The following is a 26,590-nucleotide window of genomic DNA, read 5'->3' as shown; positions in this document are numbered from 1 at the left end:
AACTTTATTTTTATAAATAAACTTAATAAAGTACAAAAGGTAAAATAAAGAAATATAAAATCTGCTAAAATATAGAAGATAGATATATGCTGTCGCGACATTTTTTGTAGAAAATGATGTGTTCTGCAAAGTTCTAGTACATTATGTTATTCTAACATCAATAGTTTTTGCAGCGCACGCCATGTAAACAAAACTTTTGTACACTTTGTGTATTTAAAAAAAAATAAATAAAAAAAATTTTGAAGAATTTTTCAAGTCGGACCAGTAGTTGAGATTAGCGCGTTTAATCAATCAAACAAACAAACTCTTCAGCTTTATAATATTAGTATAGATTATTCCATATTCGACCGGACAGGAAGAGATGCCTGGGCCTAATCCTTGATTTTTAAGAGTATATTACGAGTAGGTAGGATGTGTACCATATTATTTTCAAATTGAATGGTTTTTGAATATTTTCTCACAGTTGCTAAGTCAGAATTTATAGAAAACAATCATCAATAATTATTTGTAACATGGTTATGAATAAAATAATTATTTAAAATTTTCAACTTACGTGAGTCTGCAACACGCGCAAGTGAACAGTGCTGCTGACGGCCACGATTAAAAAGAAATAAAAATTATCATTCAAAAATACATGTTGTTGATGGAATGATAATATTTGCAATGTAACACTTACTCGTTCCGGCTTCAGTGTTCAGAAACCATCGATCGTAGATCGTTAGATGGGCCTCAAAGCGTTGCGGAGTTGTCGTTGGTTTCGTACATTGAGTACGTCATCTCTCGTAACACATTTCTCTTTATTCATGTTGTGGCTTGTGTTTTAACACTTCCAAAATGAACACGAAGGAATAATTAAGGGATTAAAATTAAAAAAAAAACAGAAAATATTTTTTTAAGTCCACGTCCACTCACAGCATGCGCTTGTTACGTACTAAGATAAGATGTGCGTGCACATCTTTGGGTAATGACATAAAATTGTGCGTTCCTTAGTATGAAAGGGCCCATCTAACGATTTATATCGATGTCAGAAACTGTAAATATTTTCAATACGACCACAATGAAGTTGGTTGTATCGTTGACTGCAAAGTATGAAATGGAACAGTGAATTCTCTGAATAACACACTGCAGGAAATACTAGTCCGAGATGGATATGACGTCGCTCGATCTCTTGTTGATTTGTTTTCGTAAAGAGTAGGGGAGTTAAGAGGAGTAGCCATCAGGCGGGAAGGACTGGTGATATATGGCGTCGTACGGTTGGCTTCGGTATACTCGTGGCTGGTGTAATTATTTATGGGTTACTTGGGATAGGTGGGGAGAGTGACTTGAGTGAAAAAGGGGAGTGTTAGTTAACTATCAAGGACGTCCTTAACCCTACATGCAACGATCACAAGTCCGCGACTCCACTCAAGGTCATTCTATTCTAGGATTTGTTTTGGTTACAGTTTGATTTGTTAATTGAGTTGTCCTGACAAGTATTGTGAATCATAAAAACACAATATTTTTTTTTATATAAGTAAATGGGTATGTGATGAATTTGTATTCAATAAAAGTGGGTGTGAAAGGTATACTAGCAAAATCTCTACAATCTGCTTAGAACAGCAACAATTTCTCTAATATACTAGCAGATGCCTCGGGGTTTCACCCGTGTAATTCCCGTTCGCGTGAGGATACAGGAAAAAAATGTAGCCCATGACACTCACAAATAAACTGACTTTCTAGTGGTTAATGAATTTTTGGAATCGGTTTAGTAGATTCAGAGATTAATTACCCTACAATACAACAAACTTTACCTCCTTATAATATTAGCGTAGATATCAAAGATTTTATGCTATTAGATATATTACGTGCCTACAAAATCACCGCAAAAAGTGATCTGAATTTATTTTGTGCACATGCACAATTTTGTGTTTACTTACATTATATATTTATGTAACATGGTTTTTACACTTCCAGATTACATACATCAACTCGACATTGTAATAAAAATATAATGCACAACGAAGACAATATTTAGGTACTGTTTGTTTAAACAACTATCATTGTTTCCAACACGACGTGAAATTAAGTACAGACTTAATTTCACGTCGTGTTAGAAACAATGATTAGTTACGTCACTAGCTAGCGCTTCGAAAGTGGCTATTATTAGCCACTTTTGTTCGCCTCAGTTTCGGAGCGCTAGTGACGTAACTAATAGTATAAAATCTTTGATATATTATATAGATAAGATGAGAACGGGTATCCAAAGCTGCTATTTTAGGATCTTTGACCAGAGATAATAGAACGAACACAGAACGAACGATGTTGATAATTAAACCTGCACACCGTTCACGAGTCCCGGGATTTGCTCCAAGATTTTCTCTCTGCCACACTGAACCCAGAGCTGTGATAGCCCAGTGAATATGACCTCTGCCTCCGATTCCGGGGGGGTGTGGGTTCGAATCCGGTCCGGGGCATGCACCTCCAACTTTTCAGTTGTATGCATTTTAAGAAATTAAATATCACGTGTCTCAATCGGTGAAGGAAAACATCGTGAGGAAACCTGAAACCTGAATGATGAAGTCAACCAATCCGCATTGGGCCAGCGTGGTGGTGGGGTCTACAATGTTGAGTTATGTGTTCAGGAAATGTAAAAACTATATATATACATAAATAAATAATGGAATTTAAGACAAAATTATGCATGCGTGCGCTCAGTCTTGTAGCATATTGTTCGGATCACTTTTTGCAGTGTTTTTGAAGAGACGTAACCGATCTATAGTATAAAATTATCATTGATATTTCGATATTAATCTCAGTACCTAAGCTTAGTTTACAAGCACTTTTGAACCAAGTTGGCTTGTTTAAAGCAAATCTACTACGGGTATCAGTTTTTCGATACACTTGTCTAAATTTCATTATGTTCATTTAAAATAACAATAGACTGAAATATTTAAATATGTATTTGTAATTATACACAGTATTACAACATTGTAACTATACAGTAGATCAAAACATAGCACCTGTGTAATTAATGATAATTTGTTATGTAATGTTTCAATTAAATAAAACTCTGATAAATAATTTTTCAAAAAAATAATTTTTGAAATCATACTCATAATTCGACGTTTTGATATTACATAATATAATAGGGAAGTTGACTCATATCAAATTTAATATAAAAAAACAATATATATTTCGTGTATTAAATGGAATAAGGGTCCGAAATATATCGGAACCAATTAATTAAGTCAAAAAAGTCAAGAATTTCAGTGGAGTTCACTCGTTTCAGATCAACTGTCTAAATAGGTGTATGTTGCCCCGCAGCATACACTATGTACGTCTCAATACTAACGCCTGAAAAGTGAAAGGCGCGCAGAATAGGTTATAATAATAATATAATAATAATTTATTTATTTGCTTTAAACATGGGTTACACTTGTTATAAAATTAAATATACAATTAATTATTCGATCCAAACATGTCTTGCCTATAGGCGTGCAAAATATTTATGAAATGTGTCGATGGAACAATACCTAAATTACAAAAGCTACAAAATTACAAAACAAAAAAAAAACAATATAACACAAAATCGTAACGCTGTCATTCGTTCATCGAATTTTACTGCCTATAGGTATTTTATTCATACCGGGAATACCATCTAAATGAAAAATCGCTTCTTAAGGAGTAAACTCCAATAAATGATAGTTGAGTTGTCGTGTATAAATACTCGTAGGCATCGTAGGTAACGCCACAGTATACATATTTTTTCGCTGGTGGGAGGCTTCGGTCGTGGCTAGTTACCACCATACCGGCAAAGACGCACCGCCAAGCGATTTAGCGTTCCTGTACGATGCCGTGTAGAAACCGAAAGGGGTGTGGATTTTCATCTTCCTCCTAACAAGTTAGCCCGCTTCCATCTTAGACTGCATCATCACTTACCATCAGGTGAGATTGTAGTCAAGGGCTAACTTGTAAAGAATAATAATAAAAAAAAAACATACGAGTATGTAAGTTGCTAGATTAAAACCACGGTTACAGTACATTTTTATTACACTATTTGATACACAAATAATATTATATATTGTAACCAAATTGTATTACTTTTTTACTCTAGTGGCGATGAAAGTGCTAACTTTCGAAGCTTTTGTCTATCTATCTTCGATGTCGATGTCAACGGCAATTGTTTTAAGAATAACACTCCGCCTCTCAGTTGTTTGGAGTCTGTCAGTGATTCTGAAACAAAATTCATGATGTGTGATGATAATAAAATAGCCGTTAAGGGCTCACTTGTCATTAAGAGCGCGCAGCACGTCGATACGATATGGATAACATTCGAAGCGCAAATAAGACGCCGAATCATGACTTTCACGTGAGTGAAAAACACGGAGCGATTGACGCGCGACGCAAATTTTATGATGTGAGCGCCAAAAACATTTTTACCTAATTGCAAGTAAATTAAACAACGTAACGATAAACAAAATGGCCATGTTCAAGATATATACCTAATTTTCTATACAAAACAAAAATTTAAGAAAATAAGTTTGCTTTTCCTGAGATTGAAAGCAAAATGTGAGCAAAACATGTATTTTTCAAAAAAATAAACTATCGAGAAAAGTTTTACAAATTGTGTATTTTGTATAGTCATAACGAAGCTAACACTTTGAAATATCATTCACCCAAATATCAGGCTCCTAACTTTTCCAGAATCTGAGATCCGGAACCATTTGTAACCACCAAATTACATATTGCACACTCATTAAATAAAAACACACGGTCACGACTACGAAAATTAGTGTTACCTTTTACAAAATCTTTAATCTCTTGTGCTGTAACGTTGGAGCCTTCATGAGGAACAACGCAGGCGACTGGCAAGTCCCCATGTTCTTGATGATGAATGCCAGTCACTGCTACTTCGAACACAGCTGGGTGCTTTGTTATAACGCTCTCGATTTCTAATGGAGATATCTGAAAATGATAAAGAATGACGTCATTATATTTATACACATCATCATCATTTTCACCATCACATAATTATCAGCGATGGACGCCCACAGCTGGACAAGGCCTCTTTATGGATTTCAAAACACCACGGTTTGGAGCCGTCTACATCCAACCGCTCCCTCTGGATGTCATCGTCATAGTAGTGGGATCAAACAACACAGCACTTTGGGACACCAACGTCATTGGATTTTCGAAGTATATCCAACGCCCATTGCTACATCAGCATGGTGAATCGCTGAGTTATGTCAGTGATTTAAGTTATTCTACGGATGTCCACATTTCTCTTACCCAGTCATCCATTTCTATTTATCTCCATCGCCTGCTGAGTGAATTTGAGACTTTTTATGAGGCCCCTAATTTCAGATACATTGCTCATCACAGGCAATATGCACTGTTCGATCAAACAAATGAGCTCATTGATAAATTTGGGAGTAATAAGTGAAACATGCTAGATTATATTTAAATAGGCGTTAATTTTCGAACTTTTAAACAATTTCAAAGTGACACGATTTTGACCAGGTGACTAGTTATAACTCTACTCCAAGTACATATGTTTTCTGTGTCCAAAGTAAGTAATATAGTAATAGTAGGTAATTAACCAAAGGCACAGAAAACATATGTACAAGCAAAGGCTAAAAATTTAATATTTTAGTTTTTAGCCTATGCTTGTACATATGTTAGTACTATATAGCCGATGATTACTCTGACAAAATATAGTATCATCTTATCACGTACCTGATGATTTCTATATTTAAGTAACAACTTCAACCGGTCAAAGTAATAGAAGTTGTAAGCAGAGTCTTTGTACATCATGTCTCCAGTCCTCAGCCAGCCTCCATCTACCAGTGTTTGTGCTGTTACTTCTGGATTATTGTAGTATCCCTAAAATTTAATTCATAATAAATATATAAAAAAACAAAAAAATCCGCTGAAACAAAAGACCCACCCACCGTTTTCGGCAGGTTTAGAATTTCGATTTCATATTTGAATCTTCTTAATACTTCCTTTAACAAGGAATCTGGGAGCCTTTACTTTTACCAGTCGATTATTTTCACATAAAACTCGATTTTTTAGCGTCTCCCTTCAAGTTTTACATAATATAATGGTTCTACCAATGATAATTTTATACTATAGAACGGTTACGACCCTACAAAATCACCGTAAAAAGTGATCCGAATAATAGGCTACAAACTTGAGCGCACAAATGCACAATTTTGTCTTTAATTATTTATGAATGTATACTATATAGTTTTTACACTTCCTGAATACACAACTCGACATTGTTAACGATATTTAGGTATTATTTGTTCTCTCGTTGTTAAATTTCTCTTTTGATCGCATTTTTCATGACCTAGTAACACATCTAACAGTAGGTATTTAACATCATTAGATTCTACTATATTATTAGAGCACATTTACATAAGAAGCTTGCAGATTACTGTTTACTGGTGCAGTTGTAAAATAGTAGAGTAATGAGAGTAATGGTGCAACTAACTGTGCCCTTTTTGAAGCAACACCATGTTACTTAGGAGTTTGTATAATACATGGTGCCGGCTGCAAGTAGTGTGTGGTTACCTACGAATTTTAAGTATGACTGTCCAGGAATGTTTTCTCATGGACCTACCTTAAAAACAGCTGGTCCTTTAACCCAAAGTTCGCCAATAACGTTCGGTTCAGTTATTTCTTCGAGCGTAGTAGGATCAACGAGCTGGAACATTTTAAGTGGAATCGGATAGGAAAATAACTTGTTTTAAAGTAAATTTCAACAATAGCAAATATAGTTAATTTATTATATTAGTTAAAATTAAAAAAAAAGACTTGTTATTAACATAGTTAGAGTAAACAATTTAATGTCATGAATTTTTTTCAATCATAAGGTCCAGTTTAAATGTTGTTATTTATGTGAGCTGAATCTGAGCTGGATTTAAGTGGCCTCATGACAAAGCAACATTATTTTATGGAATTATTATACGATTTAGCATTATCATAAAATCAGCATTTTTATAAAAAAAATAGCATAAGGAATTATGTACTAAAAAAATAAAGGAAGACAATTTAATATTTGGTTTTGATTACGTACTAATTGGAGTAAGTCCTGATGCATGATTGATCCATTAGTATTTTCACCAATTTTCAGTAAATTAGAGTTTTTATATTGTACACATCATGCTCTTTAATTTCGTATAAACGCGGGTATATTTGAAAATATACGATAGTTCACCCCCACTTAACTACTCTATAATTATAATCTATGAATATTCACATAACTATAAATATCGTATTTCCCCAGAATACATATTAGTACAAGATTTTACATACCTTTGCCTTCAAACTCTGCACAGGCCTACCCAGAGCGGTAGGCACGCATCCGTCAAAGTTGAAAGCCATTCCAGACAACTCGCTCAAACCATACATCACCAGTACTTTAGTGTTAGGCATAACTTTCTGAAAAATATTTTGATCATTAGAATGCGAGCCTGCGATAGTTAGAAAGACTTCATTTTCATCATCATCATCATCATCATCATCATCATCATCATCATCATCATCATCACCATCATAATCATCATCATCATCATCATCATCATCATCATCATCATCATCATCATCATCATCATCATCATCATCATCATCATCATCCTCATCATCATAATCATCATATTAGACGATGGATGTCCACTGCAGAATATAGGCTTTTTGTAGGGCGAATCCCTGCGACTCGCTTGATATTGTTAGTCCACACCAACACTGCGCTTTCTAGTGCGAGGTCGCCTTTCCAGCATCTTGGGACACCAACGTTGGCTCTTCGAACTATGTGTTCCGCCCATTGCCACTTCAGCTTCGCGACTCGTTGAGCTATGTCGGTGACTTTGGTTCTTCTGCGGATTTCCTCATTTCTGATTCGATCACGCAGAGATACTCTTAGCATAGCTCGTTCCATCGCCCACTGTGTGACTCTGAACCTTCTTTTGAGGCCCATAGATGCTGACCGAGTCTCGGAACCATAGGTTGATTTCTTCATTTTATAAAGGCGAAATTCTTTAGAATGGCTTTGGAATGTAGCAGGTGTCAACCCAACCCAAGAAAGGTTCGAAGGGGTGTCGCGAAGATATGTGACTGGCTACTTTACACTCTACTAGCGGACCCGGTCAAGCTTCGCTTTGACTCATTCCCTATCCCTATCCCTATTCTTATCACACCTACCCTACCATACCCTACTCAACCCTACCCCCTCAGTAATAAACAAATTTTTACCTTCATCAGTGTAACAAGATCAGGGTGTACACCACTGCCTCCTGCGACTAATTGTTCAAAACATGTGAAGTCGCATTTCTGACGGTCGCCATCTTTGAACAGTGTCGTCAGAATGTTCGGACTAGTCAGGGTAAATGTTGGCTGAAAATAACTTGATAATTACATAGGTAATTAAGACCCACATATTTGATTCAATAGAAAAATATGTAATTTAAGGTTTTATTTTGCTGAGTACCTACACAGAGATTTTGCTGAGTACCTGTTAAGAGCCGTGATAGCCTAGTGGATATGATCTCTGCCCCCGATTCTGGAGGGTGTGGGTTCGAATGCAACTCCAACTTTTTAGTGTAAATATCACGTGTTTCAATCGGTGAAGGAAAACATCATGAGGAAACCTACATACCAGAGAATTTTCTTAATTATCTGCGTGTGTGAAGTCAGCCAATCCGCATTGGGCCAGCGTGGTGGACTATTGGCCTAACCCCTCTCATTCTGAGAGGAGACTCGAGCTCAGCAGTGAACCAAATATGGGTTGATAACGACACACACAGGCTAAGAGCTGAATTTATTTTCCAATGTGGTTCCAAAAATCTAAAATTTTACAGTTACAGTTTACCAGTGACAACTACAGCTTTGTTTGTCTAAGAATAATGTAAAATGGGTGTAGCTACCGCCGTATCACCCGCGTGGTTCCTGTTCCCGTTGGAATACGGGAATAATATTTAGCCTATAGTCTTTCTCAATAAATAGGCTATCTAACACTGAAAGAATTTTTCAAATTGGACCAGTAATTGCTGAGATTAGCGCGTTCAATCAAACACACTCTTCAGCTTTATAATATTAGTATAGATACGGGGCCCTCGAACTACAGGGGCCCGTTACGTGTGAAAAATAGCAAAAAATAGTAAAATGTAGGTAATTCACAACCTCTTTTTCCCTGGTTAAAGAAAAGCTTGTAGCCATAGCGATTTTTGTAGCCCGTCCCAGAACCTAACCACTGTACATCGGTACCAACAATTGAACTTACTCTGTATTTGTTGATTATATAGTAAGCGTGCTCTTGGGTTATGGGTTGAGAAGATTGAACTTTTGTCATCCTCAGTATCGGACAAGATATATGCACGTACAGCGCTGAGTACCACTGCACTGGTGAGATGATGAATGGCATGCGAGTGGGTGTCGGGTACTGGTCGAAGGTGAGCCTGTGAATAATGTAAAAACAAAATGATCGATGACGTAATGAGGGCCATTGTAGCACGAGTGATTTTTGTGCAATGAGGCGAAGCTGAATTACAGAATAGTCAGAGTGCTACAATGGCTAATTACGTGCAGTGGCATGTAAAAAGAAATAAAAGAATTAACAAAACTTAGTAAATAATATAGGTACATATAATTCGTTTTGGGCATGGCCTCCTCTATTTTTGTATCGACATGGCCTTCTAGATTTGTATCTTTTGTGGAAGCCTGAATTTTTGTAGCCAATGATGGAATTATTTAAAATTTAAAAAAAAAATCATTGTAGCATGGTTTATCTGTGTGGTAACGAACATTACCGAACGACCTGTAGGAATAAATAGCTCTGTGATATGGTTTGAGGTTTTATATTGAGTAGATTACGAAGTGGGAGTAAAAAAACATTTTGAGTGTATTTTATCCTCGTATTGAATTTGTTTGTATTTTATACCCGTATTTAATTAGTGAGTGCCAATTTGTGTATATTTTATCCCCGTATTTAATTAGTGAGTGTCAATTTGTGTATATTTTATCCCCGTATTTAATTAGCGAGTGTCAATTTGTGTATATTTTATCCCTGTATTTAATTAGTGAGTGTCAATTTGTGTATATTTTATCCCCGTATTTAATTAGTGAGTGTCAATTTGTGTATATTTTATCCCCGTATTTAATTAGTGAGTGTCAATTTGTGTATATTTTATCCCCTTATTTAATTAGTGAGTGTCAATTTGTGTATATTTTATCCCCGTATTTAATTTGTGAGTGCCAATTTGTGTACATTTTATCCCCGTATTGATTTTGTGACTGTCAATTGCTGTGTATTCTATTACCGTACTTCAACGGATATCTTATATTTATCGCTTTTCTTATCTTTCTGCTTTAGTGTGGTTACTTTTTTCACATTCAGAAGTACCTACCTTCTGTATGAAAAGTAACTATACTAAAGTAAGAAAAGCGATAAAATATAACTTTGAGACAGTCCTCTAGCTGAAATGCTGCAGCTGAAGCCAAAAGCTAGTGATGACACGTCATCATTATCATTAACAGCCGATGGACGTCCACTGCTGGACATTACCCTCTTGCATGGACTTCCAAACAAAACGGTCTCAAACCGCTAGCATCCAGCGGCTCTGCAACCCGCTTGATGTCCTCAGTCCATCTAGTGATGGATCGACCAACACTTTGCTTTCCGGTGCGGGGTCGCCATTCCAGCACCTTGGGACCCCAACGTCCATCGGCTCTTCGAACTATGTGGCCTGCCCATTGCCACTTCAGCTTCTCTCGCTATATCAGTGACTTTGGTTCTTCATGCATGTACCTACCTATATTTACAACAAAGAAAATCTTATGGCATTTAACTTGACGCCTAAATACCTAGTTTCTTAAATTCAAAGTTTTATATTACCATTTATATGGAATGGCCGTGGCTAAGTTCTTATGCGTACAACATGCTGATTTTGGCAAACCAGTTGTTCCGCTGGTTGCTATTAGCAGCCCTATTGTGTCACTAGTGTCGAAATCTGCAGCTCTGGAATAGATTAAATGCATAACGGTAAATGTTACTTACAGTGTAGAAACAAAGATCTTATAAGGGTTCTGTTTTCGTAAGGAACCCTCAAAAGTGTTTTTTTTATTCTTTTCAAGTTACCCTTTGACTACAATCTCACCTGATGGTAAGTGATGATGCAGTCTAAGATGGAAGCGGACTAACTTGTTAGGAGGAGGATGAAAATCCACACCCCTTTCGGTTTCTACACGGCATCGTACCGGAACGCTAAATCGCTTGGCGGTACGTCTTTGCCGGTAGGGTGGTAACTAGCCACGGCCGAAGCCTCCCACCAGCCAGACCTGGACAAATTAAGAAAATCTCAATCTGCCCAGCCGGGGATCGATCCCAGGACCTCCGTTTTGTAAATCCATCGCGCATACCACTGCGCCACGGAGGCCGTCAAAAATTATCCAGGTCCGTCATTATTGAATAATCATGAAGTAATTAAAAAATAAAGTATAATATATTTATTATGACATTCAAAGGACATTACAAGCATAATTTAGTCAATAGAATGTTAAGTTGGATTAAACTTTAATGTAAAAAATCTTAATTAACTTACTTAAGTGAAGCGTACTTAAGAGTAGATACAAGATTCAAGGTTACTTATGTGTAGGTACACTGTTTATTTTATTCAATTCATAATAATACTAGGTACATTAAGCCTCAATAGCTCAACGGTAAGAGCGGTCGGACTCATGACCGAGGGTACGAATATAGACTTACGGGGCGGGGATCGAACCTCTACGTTCGATCCCCGCCCCGTAAGTCTATATTCGTACCCACTTCTAGCACAGTCTTTCCCTTTCTTTATATATATATGTCGGAGATTAGATAATAATAGTGCCATCTTATGGCGGCAGTAGGAAACGTCAAGTACTGCACTTGGGTGAGGTTTATGCCATGAAGGCCTGTACATGTGTAACATGGCCAGTTGGAATGTCGTTGGACGTTTTTAAAAGAAGAAGAAAAAGAATATGGAATATGGAATGAAAAAGTAGAACTGTCATAAGAAAAATGGGACGAACGGCCTCATGGCATAAAACTTACCGCGTTTCCATTCAATTTATTATTGTTAATTAATTGTTATTGTTAAATAATTTTGTGATTACATTAAAGTGATTATTTTGCTATTTACTGGCAATATTATTTCCAAGATTCCATCATAGCTGGCCCATACCTATTCAGTCCTCCGAAATCAGAAGTGGGATCGGATCGTGCGACCCACGTGAATCTGTCAGTAAAGCTGGTTGGCAGGCTATAGTCGGGGCACAGCAAAATACCAAATGACTCTTCGTAAAAACGCTTTACAATCCGCCGCCTATTAAGGACAAGGCCAGGGTCCTACCCAACTGTCAGGCGAAAGATGCAGACACGGACTTGAGCTTGGCTAACGGAACAACGGATTTATTTTGGTTGTCGGATCGTGATGTACAGGGGAGTAAACTTATTCTTATGCTTAGTAAGGCTATGAAAGGCTCAGCCGCAACGTGGTTTTCACAGATTGCTTTTCCTAATATGTAGAGAGTAGAATTTGAGAAAATGTTTTTCTCTCGCTTTAATAACTTGTTCTTTTTCTTTCATGTGAACCACTGTAGTATAATAGGAGCTAAGTGTTGGATTGCCAATTTAATCAGACGTCCAGAGTCTGATAAAAAAGAAACAAAGCAGCAACTTGAACTACGTGTGCGGGTTACCTGGTTTAGTAGCATCAGCTGACGCAGACTGGTAGCGAAGTAGTGACGGTCACAGCGGAGGTTCACATGTGTAAAGACAAGCTGCTGATCAAATTATCCGGTGATTTTGTTTTCTTACTTTTTGATAGTGCTTATCGGCTTTGCTGGTATCATGCGGGCAGATGTAGCGAGTTCTTTAATGAATAATGTAGATGAGGCCGAGAAATTGACAATTTTTAGTCAGCGCTGAGATTGAGATAGTATCTTAGGATGATGTTGGATGATGATTATGATGATATAGCAATATGGAGTTTGTATTGGATTATCGCATTATAACTGGAATTCTGGCACCCTTATTGCCTCCCGAACATAATGAGTAAATTTTACATAATGGCTTGTTGTTTGACTGACAATACGAATAAATGGGGTTATGTAATTAATTGATCCGACCGAGTGGGCCGACATTTTTGTGCACATTGGAAGTAGACGATTGAAAGTCCGCGTTTCGTGGATCGACGCTCTCGTAACATTCTAAGCTTAGATGATGAGAAGGTATCGTCCGTATTACGTATCGACTTGATACGCTTGAAACGATTGTCTTTATAGTTATGCCTCAGCCCTCATACCTACGAAATTCCATGTTTGTGTTAAATTTGGTTGTACCCAAATCTTTTGAATGTTACAGCCGTTCGTGCGACAATCAAAGGACAGTTCCGACTTCAGAACTCAACACTCAAGAGTAGCACTTAACTTACTGCTAAATCTAGCAGAACAAAACGAGTGGACGTATGCGGTGTGATGAGGTCACTGAATTTGGTGGGCAGTTTTCATTTTGTTTGATTGGGGAGTTGATTGTAGTTAAAGACTGTATTTCTAGACTAACGTAGACTTGCTGGAAAATTACAACACGTAGTCGTTAAGTTTGTAGGTTCAAGTTTTATCTCAGATTACTATAATATCTGATACAGTGGCGTGAACAGAACTTTGCCTCAGGGTATGAATTATTCTTTGAACGCAATTCACATACAAATAAGAGTGCCTCTTAAGATCAACGTTAGTCGTTGTTAAAGTGTAAAGGTACTAAAATACTGTACATTATTATCAGTGATATGAAATTTCAATTTGGTTATAATCGATTATACTTTTTATTAAGTTCTATTTTAGTAAGGCATTGAATATGTTTGTAACACAGTATAAGTTTTAGGCACAGGGTATGGGTGTATGCATCTATGAAGTGCAAATCCCTGAAATGTAATCATGCAGTAGAAACCCTAGTTCACGGTATACTGGATGATTGATTTTGATTTAGATGATTTTCTGAATCGTCAACGTTACGGGCAAATTAAGCGGCAAGAACGAAACCGAACTAAGCTCGATCCTAAGTATAGAGGACATTTCAAAGTTGCAGAAGTATTACAATTCGAAACAAAACATTTCCGTTACGACTTTAAAAGCCTTCAACTCTAATACTACTACTAATACTTAGAAATACGTACACGATCGCTTACGCAAAATGCCTGATTGTGACAACTTTGATGACAAAGACATCGACTTTTGAACAATGACGAGGGGGTGGTATGACGTAGTATGCAAGTCGCTCAGATAGCCTGCATGTTCAAGCTAAATGGCTTGGAAATGCAGGTAGTCGTTGTGGATATCTGGGTTACCGGATGGAGGTAGCCCAATGAGTTGCCTTATGGAGGCAACGCCATGTGGATATCTGGGTACCAGGTGGAGGTAGCCCAATGAGTTGTCTGATGGAGGCAACGCCGTGTGGATATCTGGGTACCAGGTGGCGGTAGCCCAATGAGTTGTCTGATGGAGGCAACGCCTTGTGAGTTTCTGGGTACCGGATAGAGGTCACCCAATGAGTTGCCGGATGGAGGCAACGTTTTGTGAATTTTGGTTACCGGATTGAAGTAATCTTACGAGTGTGAGTTGCTGGATGGTTGCAACGTTTTGTGAATTTTGGTTACTGGATTGAAATAACCATATTATTGTGAGTTAAAGTATTGCATACTAACATCAAACCTTGACTGTTGATTTTCTTTGAGATTAGAGATTTTGATAAGTGCGTAGCAAGACTTACAGCTTTTCATATTTTATGCAAAATTAAACGTTAATTAGACAAATCATTAATCCTGCAAATTTTCTGACAGATGCTAATGTCACTTTGTAAAATAATAATGATACCATATTTATTGTCATAGTGATGTCCTGTTCTGTATGGGTAAATAATAGTGTCTCAGTTCTTTCGCTCTCAAAGAGGAATTTTGAACAGAATTATGAATTTATCATAACGCTTTGTGACAGACGGTTGAAAGAAAAATTGTGTAAATTATTTAATTGACCAATTCTTCCCTATTTGCTCTAGTCTCTAAGAGTACCACTACCTCCGCTTTGAAAAGGACATTGACCTCGATTATGAAGTGATCAGTATCGGTATCAACTTTATTGTGTCACAATGAAATAAAGCTTAATTGAATATTTGATTTAAAGACCTTTAAATATAATTTACCATCTAGTGATAATTCATCGCATTTCGCGGTAATCAGCGAGTGTCGAGTTACGCATCTTAATATGTTGACTTTACTTACTGATGTCCATGATGTATTTAAAACTTAAACTATATTAAGTACCCTACACTAATCCATAATATTCATAAGGAGTCTTCTAATATTATTATGTAGTCTTATTTCTCTCACGATAGGAATAAACGTGGACAATAGCGGTATTAAATCGTCATACATGATTGTCATGTAAGTAAAAATAACTATGACAACATTCCAAGAAAAATAATGGCGGTCTTATTAAAGACAAAATAGTATTTTATTTTTATTCATTTTTATTTCGGTTTTTCGTGATATCTTATAAATAAAAGTAACGTTTATAATTTAAAAAAATGAATTATAATCATGAAAACCTTGTGACATAAATTCGATTTACTCAGTTCACCGATACAGCTTTTGCCCATTGTCCTTTAGAGTAATGAAATTTAAAATTAAATTCTAAGAAAGCATTGATTTAATTGTATTTGTCTCAGTTATTAGTCAGATTTAATAAGGTCTTAATAATTTTATTTTCATCACTGTGACTCAAAATAGGTTTTACGTTTATTAATAAGCCATAGACTGACAAATTTCTCAATAAATAACAGATGTAACTGTTATTTACTAATTTGGTTCAGAACATATTGAGTTAGTCATGTTCGTTCACTTTGTCACATCACTATTTTTGATTCAATAAAAAATGGTATCATAGGAAACTTAATTGGAGATCGTTTAATTTATTATTCGACTATAGTGAACAAGTGACATAGAATGTAAAGAGTAATGACAAAGCTATTTTAGTGTTTGCGTTTAGTTAGTTTTGATTTGAAAGGAAAATAAAACTAAATTAGATAGGAAATTTAGGGTCCTTAGTAATTACAGAAGTTTTAATTAATGATCGTTACGAGCTTAAAAGCATAGCAGGTAGTTCCAGCCGAACTCTCAAAGACTTCCATGAGAATTTTCGCGCATTGGGGGAAGATGCCAATAGGTCATGTACCACTTGAAGTAAGCGATGTTAATGATGTAAGTGATGATCATGATGTGAGATGATCAATAGCAACTCGAGTAGACTATCGGCCGTGAAATGCGTGTGATCTATGTGATGGATGAAGTCGCAATCCATGTGATGGACGTGCGTAAGCAATTGCGATTGCTTGTTCGGCTGTGAGAGCCGTGGTGAGAAGAGTGTTGTCTCGAGGAGCTGTAGAAAAATGTTCATGTTTTGTTAACTATTGAGTGTTGACGTATTCACGTTAAATGAGAGTAGTACATGACTGTGGCGGATGACTCTAGAAGTCTAGAGATTTTGATTGAGTGGGAATCTGTTTTCTCGTTTTGTGGTTTATTAAAGACACTAGGTAAAGTGAAGTTTAATTCTAACATAAGAGGTGATGACGATTTACTTAGTAATGCGAAATCTGTCTATAATTGCCGTGAAAACCAAGAACGGTCTACGCTATTTCTGTTATACCAATTCAGTTTGTTTTACTTTGTAAACTTTTGTCTTTGACTAAAAATTTGTAAACAACAGTTTAGTTATTTGGTCATTGAGAAATGAAAAATAATAATCATGATAATCATTGAATGCTATCTGTGCATAATTGTGAGTCTGCAATGTGGGCTTGGAACTTAACTGACGAATCGCTATAGAGTAAAGTAGCTGCGATTATGAAGTGAGTACGCGGTGCGCAGACAACATTGGCGGAGGTCGGGTTTCAGTGGAAACCAGGGAGTCTATGGAGGCTCAGCGTTCCCGGTGGGGTTCGCGGGTTGTTGAGTAACTGGAGGTTACTTGGCTTTGTGTAGCCATGGATTACGTGTTGAATTGAATGTTTTGTTTTTGATTTACTTTCATGTGTTTGACATGCTGAAGCAAACTTGTGATAAAAGAGAAAAGTCAGTTCAGCTCTGAGTTTTATTAGTTGATTGATTTTGAGTACTAAAAATTTTTGAAAACAGAGTTTCCTTTGTTGGTAATTTTGTTTAACTGTGTTGTTTTGATCTGACCAAATAGTTATTGCGAATTTTTGTAGCGACTAATTTAATAGCTATTGGAAACATTTAGATACAAAAATCAGTAACTTTTAACTATGTTGAAGGTCAGGAATGACCGAGCGGTTTGATACTTTCCTCTGAGTTTGTTACAGTAAAGTAACACACTGGGACGTGTGTTACGCAGGATGGCCGTGTCGGAGATTAGATAATAATAGTGCCATCTTATGGCGGCAGTAGGAAACGTCAAGTACTGCACTTGGGTGAGGTTTATGCCATGAAGGCCTGTACATGTGTAACATGGCCAGTTGGAATGTCGTTGGACGTTTTTAAAAGAAGAAGAAAAAGAATATGGAATATGGAATGAAAAAGTAGAACTGTCATAAGAAAAATGGGACGAACGGCCTCATGGCATAAAACTTACCGCGTTTCCATTCAATTTATTATTGTTAATTAATTGTTATTGTTAAATAATTTTGTGATTACATTAAAGTGATTATTTTGCTATTTACTGGCAATATTATTTCCAAGATTCCATCATAGCTGGCCCATACCTATTCAGTCCTCCGAAATATATATTAAACCAGCGACCCGCCCCGACTTCGCACGGGTGCAATGGTTTTTCTGTAAATTCACTAAAGAAAAAATTTCACTCCCCCTTTATCCACACGTAATATGAATATCCAGTAAAACGTGAAAGGTATCATAACTCATGAGAAGTGGTCTTAACAGTCCGCCGTCTTCATCAGCTGACCTCCTATGTAGTCACAATCCATATTATGGGTGAAAAGTTCTCATCTATATAAAATTAATCAAGTCCAAACACAATGTAGCTACAGTGAACCGTCGAGGAGTTCCCTTAACTGTCCTTCGTCTTCATCACCAGACCCTTAATACAATTACAACCCATCTAGTTGGAAAGTTCTCATCAATACAAATTTATTATGTCCAAACACAAGGTGGCTACTGTGAACCATTGAGAAGTTCTCTTAACTGTCCTTCGTCTTCATCACCAGACCCTTAACACAGTCACAACCCTTCTAGGTGGAAAGTGCTCATCAATACAAATTAATCAAGCCCAAACACAAGGTAACTGCTATAAATCGTTGACGAGTTCCATCGTCTGTGTTTCGGCTCCATCATCAGACCAACTCCAGACCTTTATAAAATTGTACTGGTTTAAAATACCTTATGGAAACACTAACAAACACACTAGCTGTCTCTATAATTTTCGAAAGTTTCCCTCGATTTCTCCAGGATGCCATCCTAACATGAAAAAAATAGGACCACCCTGAAATCAAACCCTTCAAAACAAAAAAATAATTTTCAAGATCGGTTTATAAATGACGGAATTATCGCTGGACATACATAAAAAAAAAACATACATACAGCCGAACGTAGAACCTCCTCCTTATTGGAAGTCGGTTAAAAACAGTGAACTCCCGCCAACTTGGCCGGCCGCAAACGCTACGTCCCGCAATTTTTAAATCTGTAATATCTTCGAAAATATTCATTTAAATCGTATGCAGTAAAAGTCCATATCCAATTGAACGCCCATGATATCAACCATATATATCAGAAAATATATAATAAAAAACGATAAATACAACCATAAGAACTTAGAAATTCATTAACAAAATCATTAAACTTCTATCATTAAATTAACCTTAAAACAAAGTACCCGACATTTCAAGCCGGTTAAGGAATTCCTTGACGATCGATCAACTCCCCCTTTTCTGCTCGTGTTGTTCACCCTGCCTAGCCAAATTTGCTAAGATCCTTTTAGAGCAGCTTTGGATACTCGTTCTAATATAGAACTACCTGCATTTCTAGAAAGGCCAAAGTCTTTAAGCAAGTTATAGAGAGATTTTGCTGGTTATCCTCTCGCACCTACTTCTACGGCGTACAGACTAACTACATAGCCATTTTTGGTTTGTTCATTTGTTAGGTCATAATATTTATTCACTTTTATACTGTACTCCTTCGGAATGTCAGTCTCCCACGGCGCAGTAAGCTCTACAAGTTCTATTCGCTTAGTTTGTTTGGTAATTTGGTAACCAAAAATTCTGCAAGTAAAAGTATCTTAACTTACTTGAAATCTTCAACGGACGTGTCGTTTCCATAATTTTCTAGCAGTTCAGAAAAGCTAGTAAATCCATCTGCCTTTCCAAATGTTACGATTTGTGGTTTAAACTGTAAACCTTCCAATGCCGATGCGACGTCTTTTGCTCTTTCACTTTGACAGAAAATCACCTTTGGTTCATTGAATGTGAAGGTGTCTCGAAGTTCATCTGAAATTATAGTTTTAATATTTGTTTAACTTCATCAATATACTGTATACTGTAGGGTCTATTGTATGTATGGGCACAACCCTTCTCTTTCCTGCAATAAAGAGAGCCTTCGAGTTGATTTAACGATTTGAAGGAATGCTATTCAGTTATTAGAACTGAATAGCACTCCTCCAACAGTGTGAATATAGTATGTGTTAGAAAGAGAAATATAGAATTCGCGTGTCACATAGTCAAATGATGAAAATTCTTGTACCTACGAGTACGTACGGATTGACAGACAAATGCAGATGGAATTTCACAAATAAAAATAGGATTACTTACTGTTAGATATTAATGATTACGGTATCAAAAATGCATACATAAAATCGAGATAAACTACAAGTGCTTCGAAGAGCTTCTCATAGATGTATATCTATGAGAAGAATTTATGACCAACCGAGTAAGGCCAATATCACTGCAGGTTTTGAAGAGGCATATTTTTCTACAACATTTTGTCTTATGAGGCGTGAGGATTTGCTCGGGCCGGGGAATGGCTTAACATGTCTGGCAGAAACGACACTCACGCAAAATATCTAGTCTTGCAAAGACCTTCGGTCAGCAAGGTCTTTAGGAAAAGCTCTTTGTGGAAACACATGTATTGAAAACTAGAATGTTTATTTAGGTAATAAGTCTTAATTAACTAAGTAACTACATACTTACCAACTCCTAGAGTCCAATCAATTCCAGCGACAGCGATGCCAAGGTAAAAAGCTGCATACATTGGTATTATGAGGTGAATATGGTTCGGTGCCATCAATAGTATCACATCCTTATGTTTCACGTCCAGTTTTCTCAACGCGTTGGCACATTGCACGGATCTTTTTAACGCTGACTCGAAATTTTCTCTTTCGTCAGTAGCTGCATCGATCTAAGAATACACAAATTAATAGGACCAGGGAAATATTTTTAGGAATGATTAAGTACTATCAAGCTAATTCTCTAACGATCGATAATGCTTCCCAGGCAACACAAACATAAGCTACTCGTACACAGTGTCTTCGCCAGCGAAGAAGAGATCCCCGATATCTGATGACATCCAAAAGTGGGTTTTACTCATACACACAGGCCAAAACAATCTTCCAGAACAGGCCGAGCCGAGGTCCGAGTCTCAGAAGAGACGCTGTTAGAGAGTCGTTCCCCCATCTCATCTTCTGCTTCTGCCTTCGGGCCCCAACAGGCATGCTTCTGCACTCGCCCAAACCCCCGATGACGCCGCTGAGGTATTTACCACGAAACTATCCTGTTACTACAACTAGCTCTTAGACCATACAATTTAACAAGGTTATTAAGTTTTAAGTTTGTCGCGAAGCTGAAGTGGCAATGGGCAGGCCACATAGTTCGAAGAGCCGATGGACGTTGGAGTCACAAGGTGCTGGAATGGCGACCCCGCACCGGAAAGCGCACAGTGTTGGTCAACCTCCCACTAGGTGGACCGAAGACATCAAGCGGGTTGCAGGGAATCGCTGGATACTGGCGGCTTGAGACCGTTTTGTTTGGAAGTCTATGATAGAGGCCTATGTCCAGCAGTCATCATCATCATTATTAGCAGACGTCCATCGGCTAATAATGATGATGATAATGATTAAGTTTTAAATATTATCAAATTTAAAAAAGGATTTAACAAAGTGAAGGTCAAATACTAGGTCGTTGCAATTATTCAGCTTTTCACTTTTTAGTCCCAAGTTGTTCAGATGGATACATACTCGATGCTAATGTAGGTTTAAATGTGATTTCAATATTATGACTCTCTTTTTATACCTGTAAGAGGAAGTCCGGGGCATCTTTGAACCCTCGTAAAATCAATTTCCCGAGATGATGCCTATCACTCGGAATACCTGATTCAGCAACTACTCTTGATGACAATTCCTGCATATACCAGTGTATAGCATCGGTTCTGTGGTGCCATTCCGACATTTTATGGTTCAGTTATTCCTGAAATGTTATACTTATGTATATTATTATGTATGTATTTGTTCTCCAAGCGATTTGTCCCTACGTTTTCATTATAAAGGCATTAACAGGAAGATGGCTGTAATACAAAATAAATAGGATTTCGATCGAACGCATAGGTACGTAGATAAGTTACGAGCCTCCACTAGTTAATCAATAAGGCGTATCTAGGATTATTTTCTAAGGTGGGCCTGGCTTTCGACATCAAGCCCATTATTATCATAACAGAATTCCATATCGGTAGTCCAGAATCCTAGGGTGGGCACAGGTCCATTTTAGGGTGGGCACGACCCCTATATTTTATATTATTATTATTATTATATATATTATTATATATATATTATTATTATAGTTTTAGGGTAGTTTTGGATACTACCTTAAAACTCTCCAAGGTTTAGGGTAGTATCTCCTACACCTATACTTACTATTATAGTAGTAAGATAAGTTAGCTTAAGTTGCTTATTGTATTCTTTCTCAATAAAAAAAGTAAAATATATTATTGATTTTTAAATTATCTGATTGAAGAGATGAATTGAAAGTCAAAAGAAATTCTTAAACAATGGAGTGCAATTAGGCCTCGGAAACCAGTTATAGTAAAAAGATTTCAATGATATTTTTTATTTAAAATTATAAATTCTAAGGATAAATATAAAAATGAAAATTAGCAAAAACCCTTTTTTTATTTTTCGTTCATTATAACTTTGATCCGATATTTTTCAATTAAAATGCCCAATTGCATTCCATTAATAGGTAAACGCAACATACCTGCACAACAGTGATATATTACAGTTATAGCACATTGAAATAAATGTTTTAAATACGTACGTATCTAATCTTATTAGGCATAGTTATCTCATCAACATGTTAGGTTATTATCAGACGTAGAAAGCAGCAGATCAGAATAATATAAAAAACCAGACAAGTGCGAGTTAGACTCGCTTAACCAGTTCCGTACTTTCATTATCATCAATCCAACGAGCTCGAGTCACCTCTCAGAATGAGAGGGGTTAGGCTAATAGTCCACCACGCTGGCCCAATGCGGATAGGCAACTTCACACACACAAAGAATTAAGAAAATTTTCAGGTATGCAGGTTTCCTCACGATGTTTTTCCATTACCGTTTGAGACACGTGATATTTAATTTCTTAAAATGCACACAACTGAAAAGTGACGGCTATTTCTATATAAAAATGTATTAATATTAAAAGGAAGATGGAAAGGAGATATAATACCTTTTTAAAATGATTTTATTAAAAATGTATAGGTACTTAATATACCTATAGTTTTCAGATTTTTTTTCTATGCTCGTAGTAGGTAAAAGACGGTACCTATTACTTGCCGAATTTCATAGTACAACGAAAACTAGGTACCTACCCTATTTTATATTCCCTACGAGTGTCGAAATATAATAAGCTTACTTTTTTCGCGGGATAAACGGGAGGAATTTACTTGGAAATTTGAATTTTCTTCAAGAGACTATTACTGACCTGACTATTACTCATGATTTCAATTCGAGACCTCAAAGAATTCTCGAGATAAAGGTTCTTGACAGACAGGCAAACGGACATACAACAAACAAACAAAAATGAGATATTGTTAAGGTTATTTTTTAATTTTGAGTTGCGAAGCCCTAAAATATATTTATTATTACCAAAACTTTTATAACTTTCATAATTTTAAAACACTTACCTACGCGCAGTTATCAGAGAAGATAAAAATATTAAAACATATAATATACACAGTTACTAGGCACTTTTACACGAGGACAAAGATAATATTGTTTGATTTATATTCACAAGATTTTTCGCAAACTTCGAAACGACGCGACAGCTGCTCTCGAGTAGATTCCAAAATATAATTAGGTAAAGTAATAAAATAAGTAATTACCTAAGTGTGTTCGTTTCGTCTACTTGTACATAAATGTATCTGTTACTCTACGTCACGGATAAACTGCTGAATCAATCGATTCAATCAATTAGATAAATTATTTTGCTAAACATACCTAATTATTTTATTAAATAATACAGATTTTACTTGTGATTTTCCCTAACAAGTAAGGTCTATCATTTTTACCCGACAATAGCGAAGCCAAAAGAATGGGCAGTCTATGTATGTATGGATTCGTATTGCGTATATGTTCGACTGTATCATAGTATAATGTTATAAATGTTTATTTATTTATTTATATATACATGACATGTGCCCAGAGAAACATTACAGTTTCCCAATTCGTTTCTCGAGCAATCAGGAATAATAATTACGACAATAAATCTTAAATTACAAAATGAATATTAAGCAAACAAAATAAATTAAAAATAATAAATTCAAAATCAAACAAATTAAAAATTAAAAATAATAAATTCAAAATCAAACAAATTAAAAATTAAAAATAATAAATTCAAATTCAATCAAATTAAAAATTAAGAATAAATTAATATTAACCAATTCAAATACATTAAAATTAAACAATTCAAATAAATTAATAATAATAGTCAACAATTAAAATACACAAAACAAAAAAAAATAATAATAATAACAATCAAAATTAACTATTCAAATAACAAAATTAAAAATGTCATATACATAAAAACTATTCTAATAACAACTTAATTTTATTTACAATCTGATAGACAGGTGTGTGAAAAATGTCAATCTCTAAATTTTTACTAGTGAGATCATTGAGCAGGCGCAGCGCTTGAGCCAGCGGCGCATGCTGGCTTACTTTAGTTCTGCCCCACGGCACCGCAAATAACTGGCGACGTCGGCAACTTATATACTTGTCAGGAACATGCAAGTCTATCGACCCTAATATGACAGGATTACTTTTTTCGCCTCTAATTAAATGTATTATGTACTGTAGCAGTGCTACTTTACGTCGTAACTCAAGCTTATTGTACCCTGCCATACCCAGAAGGAAGACGCTTGGATAAATAGTAGGATAACCCACTGAGTACCCATATTGTTTCCTATAAAGCCAACGAATGAACTTTTTTTGAATTTTTTCTATCATATCAATATATTTGCACTCAAACGGACTCCATATAATGGCATTACATTCAAGTTTACTCCGCACATACGCATTATACAGAGTCTTTATTATAGCAATCGAGTTAAAATGCTGTGATTGCCGGAGTACAAACCCAAGAGTCTTATATGCTTTACCACAAATATCATGTATGTGACTGCGAAATGATAAATCTTCGGACATACTTGTCCCTAAATCCCTAATAGCAGTCACACGCAAAATATTAGTGTCACCCAACTTGTAATTTCCAATAATCGGTGCTACCTTTCGACTAAACGTAATTACTGCGCATTTATTGATATTAAAATACAATTTATTTCGATTACACCATGGCAACACATTGTCTATGTCGTCTTGGAGAAATTGAACATCGGAAGCGCGTTCCACCTTAAGAAAGACTTTTAAATCGTCTGCAAATAGTAGACACCTAGCACGGGTTATCACATTGGGTAGATCGTTGATCAATATTAAAAACTCCAACGGGCCTAGGTTACTTCCTTGACTCACACCAGAATGAGTGAAATATGGTTCCGAGCAATGTCCTTCATACTGTACGTACTGTCTCCGATTTCTCAAGTAGCTGGAAAAGAATTCAAGTAATGACGGTGTAAATCCAACCGACGCACACTTACTAAGAAGCACGTCATTATCAACTGCGTCAAACGCTTTTTGAAAATCAAAGTAAGTTGCGTCAACCTGTGAACTACCATCCACAGCTCCAGTCACATAAGTCCAGAAAGACAATAAATTAGTACAAGTTGACCGACCTGCACGGAACCCATGTTGTGCATCAGCAAGTTGATACTCAAACTGCTTCCTAATTCGACTCTCCAATATCGATTCAAATAACTTTCCGAATACTGACAGTACTGCAACAGGTCTAAAGTTATTGACTTCCACACTATTAGTTTTTTTGGGAACAGGCACTACTCTAGATGCTTTCCAAATGTCTGGATAGAAAGAATTTCCAAAACAGACATCGAAAATGTAATGCAATGGAAACAACAATACACTTCTACAATCCCTAACTAGATATGGCGGAATGGCATCGGGGCCAGCAGAAAATTTCGGCTTTAATTTATTTAACGCCATTTTCACATCATCAATATGAATAAAATCTATGTGTATACGTTCACTACCCCCACCGCTTGCTTTTACTGCCTCTTCTACGCACAGGCGCGGAGGTGTCTGCGCATACACAGATTTAAAATATTTCGCAAATAGTTCCGCACACTGTTCCTGTGGCACTAATTCTCCCTCATGTACAATCTTATGGTTACGTCTCCTCGCACGTTTCGATGCCATATAGTTCCAGAACATATTTGGCTGACTTTTTATGTTCCAGAACATATTTGGCTGACTTTTTATGTTATATCTACTGTGACTGTAGCGCCGAAACTACTGAACCGATTATAATGAATTAGGTGTCAAAAGATTCGTAATAATGGCTCGGTAAACTAGTAGACGCCGCGCGGTTTCACCCGCGTGGTTACCTTTCCCGTATAAATACCTACGGGGATAACATTGCCTATAGCTTTCCTCGACAAATGGGCTATATAACACTGAAAAAATTTTTCAAATCGAACTAGTAGTTCCTGAGATTAGCGCGTTCAAACAAACAAACTCCTAATCTTTATAATGTTAGTAGATTTTATCAAAATTTTTGACGGAATTGAATCCTCAGATTCTAACCTTGAAAAAGAATTAAAGTGAGATCATCACCACGTGTTTGGTATCAAATAAAAGGGTTTGGCAAGTACATTTCAACATATCCTACTAATATTATAAACGCAAAAGTTTGTATGGATGTCTGTTACTCTATAACGCCGCAACTACTGAACCGATTTGGCTGAAATTTGGAATGGAAATAGATTTTACTCTGGATTAACACATAAGCTACTTTTCATCCCAAAAACATGCCATCCCATGGTTTTCTGAGATTTGCGAAAACTGATGATATGAATGTTTGTTACTCTTTCACGCCTCGACTACTGAAGCGTATTAGCTAAAATTTGGTATTAAGATATATTATAGCCTGGATTAATAGG

The 26,590-nt window shown here is 36.3% G+C and overlaps 1 protein-coding gene across 1 annotated transcript; it reads right to left on the bottom strand.

Moving 5' to 3' along the window:
- Positions 1-4,026: 4,026 nt before the first annotated feature.
- LOC112046033 (luciferin 4-monooxygenase-like) lies at positions 4,027-21,481 on the bottom strand. Its single transcript, XM_024082479.2, has 11 exons — positions 21,326-21,481; positions 20,228-20,435; positions 19,330-19,528; positions 10,874-10,996; positions 9,263-9,437; positions 8,236-8,376; positions 7,300-7,425; positions 6,605-6,688; positions 5,716-5,862; positions 4,779-4,944; positions 4,027-4,212 (listed from the first exon to the last, which is right to left on the bottom strand). Exons 1-11 carry the CDS (start codon positions 21,479-21,481, stop codon positions 4,085-4,087), a joined length of 1,653 nt encoding a protein of 550 aa, XP_023938247.2. The 3' UTR covers positions 4,027-4,084.
- Between the last annotated feature and the right edge of the window lie 5,109 nt (positions 21,482-26,590).

The sequence above is a fragment of the Bicyclus anynana genome, chromosome 8 (genome assembly GCF_947172395.1).
Source record: "Bicyclus anynana chromosome 8, ilBicAnyn1.1, whole genome shotgun sequence".
NCBI lineage: Eukaryota > Metazoa > Arthropoda > Insecta > Lepidoptera > Nymphalidae > Bicyclus > Bicyclus anynana.
Note: the sequence above shows the minus strand (reverse complement) of the source record. Positions and strands in the feature narration are given on the sequence as shown.